The 6,000-nt window shown below is 31.6% G+C and overlaps 1 protein-coding gene across 1 annotated transcript; it reads left to right on the top strand.

The window, feature by feature from the left end:
• The first annotated feature begins 5,082 nt into the window (after positions 1-5,082).
• Positions 5,083-5,974, top strand: LOC149406418 (glutaredoxin-C8-like). Its single transcript, XM_089626104.1, has one exon. The coding sequence runs from the start codon at positions 5,261-5,263 to the stop codon at positions 5,588-5,590; it is 330 nt and encodes a 109-aa protein (XP_089482230.1). The 5' UTR covers positions 5,083-5,260; the 3' UTR covers positions 5,591-5,974.
• Positions 5,975-6,000: the final 26 nt, after the last annotated feature.

The following is a 6,000-nucleotide window of genomic DNA, read 5'->3' as shown; positions in this document are numbered from 1 at the left end:
TCATACGATATATCTAACTACTTTCAATACTGCAGTAAATTCTTCCAATGGATTTAGACTCACGTTTTGTTTTTAACACTACTCTACTAGTTCTTAACTTTCTTATTAGGTTGGAAATTATATTATTTTTATTTTATCTGTGCATCCATGAAAATGTATTATCTTGAGTCTCGGCTCATTAACAAAATTTGCCCAAGCTTTCATATAAAAATGAAAAAATAGTATGTATATACATATTTAATAAAATATCGAATTTAATTTTTAGTTTTAAAAAATATCGAGTTTATATTATCTGTTTAATTAAAACGACAAAATTATATATTAAAATAAATAACAGTGTCACAAATCTACCTTTTGTTTACTTTTCATTGATGTTGACTCTAATATTTATATGTAAATCTCATTTTATCTTTATTAATTCGCGCTTTATATGTAAATTATTTAAAAACGAAAAAATAAACAATCTCTGAATCGTGAAGAACGCATACAGAGAAAATAGTAAAAATCGACAATCGATAATCATCAAAATTAATGATTCAAGCGTGAAATTTAGGATTTATAATTGCAATTAGAACACGGAAGAAAATCATTTATTGGGAGGTGTGAATTTTATTAGTTTATTTCGATTTAGGACTAATTTTTATTTCAAACTTGAGAATTTTGAAACTAGGGTACTAGTTTGAGATTTAGTTCGGTTTCTTATATCAGAGTCAACATAAATGAAAAATCAATAAAAAGTAAATTTGTGGCGTTATTATTTATTTTAAGGTATAATTTCGTCAATTTAAATAAACAGAATATACAAACTCAACATTTTTGAAGCATTAGGTTAAACTCCACATTTCACAAACACATGGCACATATATACTATTTTCCTGTTTAAATATCATAAAAGCAACGATGAATTAATTAACTTAGTTGATTTAGGTTATAGAGAAGCGATCAAGGACAAAAACTACCTCGGACAACAGACCCACAAAAATATCCATTATATTTTCTGGACCGCTTTGCCGACCAATGACCTTCATAGTTTTGAAGGCTATTGTGTGTGTATATATATATATGCTCAACTTGAAGGTTATGATTAGCTTCCCATTCCATCAATACTATCGAAACTCTACTAAATTTCAGATAACTGTAATTAAGTGGCTTAGAGAGATAATTTACGTTATTGAGCTTGAGATAAGTGTTACGGGGGTCATAATTTTGTTAGGAAGAGTTAAACAAGACAAAAAAAATTAAGCTAATTTATTAGTATAAGAGCTCAAATTTCAAGTTTTCAATGGCATTGTCAAAGTTATGATTGTTCTTTTCTTTTCATTTTGACATTGTTATTAAGTTTTTTTTTTTTTGACAATTTATAGAAGTAATCACATATATAGTCGAAGATATTATTGACATTTATTACTTCATTTGAGCTATTTCACTCATATTAGATAAATTTTAACTATTTTATAAATATATTAATTTTAATTGGTTATTTAACTAAATATTTTTTCCTAAGAGCGTTGTAAGGTTTTTTTTAATGTAAAATCACTTATAGGATAAATTTTAATTTTGTCCCCATTAATACTCCGTCAAACTATGCACTCACGGCTTGATGTACTTAATAAATAATATATATTTTGGATTTATATTTTGAAATGGCCCCATTAATACTCCGTCATTTGGCAGGGAGTTGAGTATTGATACGTAGGTAAACTTTTTAAACTCTTTTTTTTTCTTTCAATAATACGTAGAAAAATATTCAGTCGATCAACAGTAGATGTAAGGGTATAATGTGATATCAATTTTGTATGGTTGTTTGAAACTTGTTTGTGTCCAAGTGCTAATGTGCATCATAGGGTTAGGTTATATATATAAAGTAACTTTAATCGACACGTACGTCGTACATAAAACCAATGGGATGTATATATACTCATTGTGACATAACAGAGACATCAATATATAACTAATAAGAGCAAAATATCAATATATACACACTTCACTACTAGTACTACTACAGGATCATTGTCAGTAAATAGGGCACCTTAATTGGTCTGCCACCATGAAGAAGTATATTCTCACGGCGAGTTTCTTTCTCTTTAACCAACCAAATTGTTTATTCAAAACACCATAACTAGAATTAGCCAAAAGTTTTAAAGGTCAAAGCCAAAATAACAAAAGTCCGACATAGAATACATGGGCATATGATTTATATAAACGCTGTCTTCTATATTTATAGACCGTCACCGGCTTTTCGCCGCGACATGTTGTTTCATGACCTTACCTTCTCAACCACCTATGTCTTATGTTTATATAATCTATATATATATATATATATATATAGATAGATACATACAGTTTCCAATATTTATACCCATCCATGTGCAAGATCACATTTGAAGTCTAATATATACGCAGTGCATGTTTCTCCCAACTGAACTTATCACACGCATAAACGGATGAGTTTCTTTTTAACCATGATACATAAATGGTGTGTGTATATATATATATCACTACGACATCATGAATGACCGGAAATGAGGTTATCACTTATAAATTCTATCTTTTTTAAGATCATCTCCAACCCACACAAAAATAGTGTGAAAAGTGATGATTTTAGTGTGAGTTTTGCTCCTCCAACACTGAAATTAATGTTGTTGCGAATTGGATATGAAAATTATTTTGATGTAAAAGTTGCAATAATTTAGCACAAAAGTTGCATCATTTTAGTGATGTAAGTTGGAGATGGTCTAAATATTTATACATGTTAATCTGATTTTTTTATTATATTTTCGTCAAATATTGATATTTTCTATGGCGTGGCAGTGTAAATATATCAAAGTAGTGGTCTCCTTTAAATGGAGTTTATTTTCCTCTACTTGCTTGACCATAATTTAGTGAACCCAAACACTCTGCAAAAGGAATATAAAATGTTATAATATTTATACTACAATGAGACTAGTACTGTTAAAGAGTAAAGACTGAGGATTACGATCATACTTATGTTCCCAAGGTCCCAAGTAGTCTGTTTGTTTTGTTGAACAACCCCCGCCGTCTGATTCGAAATAATCTTACAATCCCGATGATGAAGTTTGAGCCGTTGGATAAAAGGCTTTGACTAAACCAATATTATTCTATAACGCGTGGGTCGGTCATATATTGAAGTAAAGGGTCCAACACAAATCTGCATGCATGTTTTGGCTTCTCAATTTTTTCATTTGTTTTTTAGTACATAAAAGTCATTTAAATTTTAAACCTTTCAGACGCAAATGGATATGTATTAGACTTACATATATACATTATTCCGAAAATACCCTTCATGAAAATTTATAATCAAGGGTGTTTTTGTAAAAGCGTTCTAATGAGAATCTATATGAATTATTTAATTTAAAGGGATGACCCGACGCACTATCCAATAATAATATCATTTTCTTTTTCGTCGCCGATATATATATATATATATATATATATATATATATATATATATATATATATATATATTTCAGTTACGCTTCTGCTTGTAGTATCCAATCTCACCCAACACGAACATATGCCACGCTTGCTTTTTTCCATGTTAAAAAACGAGCACTATTGTACGGACATTCTGAATAATCATTTGATATTGTGAAGCAACAGAATGATAAAAACTAGTGATAAACGTATATATGTAACGTAATACACATTACAAAAATACATTGTTTAAGGTCATGTAGTTATAGTGTTATAAGTGTCATACAGATAGATAAATCCAGATATACATGTAACATGTGTCACATATATATAGACGTAATCCACTCGCTAAACAAAAAGTCCCCCTTAACAATTTAGTATGACTCAGAAGCAACTACTTCTCAGTTTATTTTGACTGCTTTGTCTCATAGTTTTTTTTTTTAATATATGCGGAGCTTGAGAATCTTTTTTTTTTTTTTTAATTATATTATTATTGATATATACAACAAAAATTAGCGCATTTCTCTATTCCTAATTTGTGTGCATGAAATTGAATATATTGTCTCAATGAAGTGACATGTGAAAGATCTATATATAAGGAATCGTATGATCAAGAAAATGTTTGGCGTGCACCAAATCACCAATGATTATTACATTGTAAACATTTCTAATAAAATAGAAGATGTAAAACTATTTTAAATTTTATAATGTATAGCATGCAATACAATTCATTTACTCCAATATGAGTGTGAGTGACCATGCATATAAATGTAATGCTCACGGTAAGCAAAATGATGATATAAGGGCTAGTGAGGGAATTATTAAAAGCAAAGGGATTACAATTATATCCTAATGGCTCTCCATCATAAGCTCTGTATATAGTGAAAAAAAAAAGTTCACTAGAGCAAGCACTATAAAAAAAAAGGTTTACTAGCCCAATACAACAAACAATCAAGGATATGTATTTTCGGGAAATATCATAAAAAAATATGGTTAAATCATTTGACCTAATATTTTCCAGTATACTATGCTTTATTTTTTATTGTGTAGCACATGCACTTAATTAAAGATCTAATTAGGTGTCATTGCTAAATAAACAAACTATTGGTTATGGGGATCAACGGGTATGTATGGGGTGAGAGTGTGAGACTGAGATGACAAGGCAAGCAAAGAAGAAAGAAGGAAATAACGCATGAATTAGGTCATGTCAAGAAGGAGCAAAGGGTTGTGATAGCCACGTTCTCTCATTTAACTATTATATACTTTTTTTCTTCTTTTTTCTTATATGAATTGAAATAAAAATGAGGTAGAGGTGAGGAAGAACCGACAAGAAGGACTAACACAGCCGTTTATATTAACAACTCTTTCCTTCTGAAAAAAAGCCTGCGCTTCATGTCTCCACTTACCAGTTACCACCAGTCCTTTTGTTAATATTATATTATTATTATTATTATTCCCATTATTATTATATATATTTTTTTACTATAATTACAAACCAGAATCCAGAGCCAACGATTTCAAGTGATTTTTTGAATGAATGTGTGTCGTACGCTTGCATGCGCTGACGACGCATTTATTTTATTTCCACAAACACTCACACATATACATATATACACATATTCTATATATATTAAAAAACTAAAATATCCTTTTATATATACATAGTATTATAGTAAGAATAAAATAGTGCAGTGTTGTGGACGTAAGGTGTATAAATAGCAAAGGCGAGCGAGAATAAAAAATCAACACTTCAAAGTTAAAAAAAAAAAACACACACACACACTCACGCAGACACACTTTTTCACAAACTCACCGGACCATAAAAATGGAGCCATGTAATTCGTGGTCGTCGTCGGCGGTGACGATGATGATGGAGAGAATGGCGGCGGAGAGCGCGGTGGTGATATTCAGCGTGAGCGGTTGTTGCATGTGTTTGGCGGTGAAGAGGCTTCTGAGTGGTATGGGAGTCAGTCCCACCGTCTACGAGCTCGACCGGATTCCCTCCGGCCACCTTCTCCTCTCCGCTCTCCCCGCCTCGCCGCCGCTCCTCTTCGTCGGAGGGAAACTGCTGGGCCCCACACACGCCGTCATGGCCTCGCACATCAACGGAACCCTAGTCCCTCTCCTCAAGGACGCCGGTGCTCTCTGGCTCTAATCTCTCTCTCTCTCTCTCTCTCATCCACGTGTACATCTAGTCACTCTCTATCTCTTTCTTTTCTAACCTCACCGGCGTCACCGACCGACCTTCTTCTTTTCTTTTTAATTATTCGTGAAAGTCGTGATCGATTTATTAACACCAATATATGATTTTGTCTTTTTGTGTCGTTGTGGAAGGATATGGTTCATCGCGGTACTACTTCTACTATATTGGTCAATGTAAAATGATTTTTTTTTTGCACCTATAATTTCATGATGTATCGAAGTTCTAAGTCACTGAACGAGCATATGAGTTGTCTAAAGTATTCTATTGAAACGTAACATCTAACAGTTAAGTATAGAGTGCGACTCTCTTGCAAAAAAAAAAAAAAAAAGAGAAGAAGAAGAAGAGAGTATTGAGTGTGACAA

The sequence above is a fragment of the Urtica dioica genome, chromosome 1 (genome assembly GCF_054948205.1).
Source record: "Urtica dioica subsp. dioica isolate 48M chromosome 1, U.dioica_male_clone48M_v1_H2, whole genome shotgun sequence".
In the NCBI taxonomy this organism is placed as follows: domain Eukaryota; kingdom Viridiplantae; phylum Streptophyta; class Magnoliopsida; order Rosales; family Urticaceae; genus Urtica; species Urtica dioica.
This window is presented reverse-complemented; position numbering and strand designations above follow the sequence as displayed.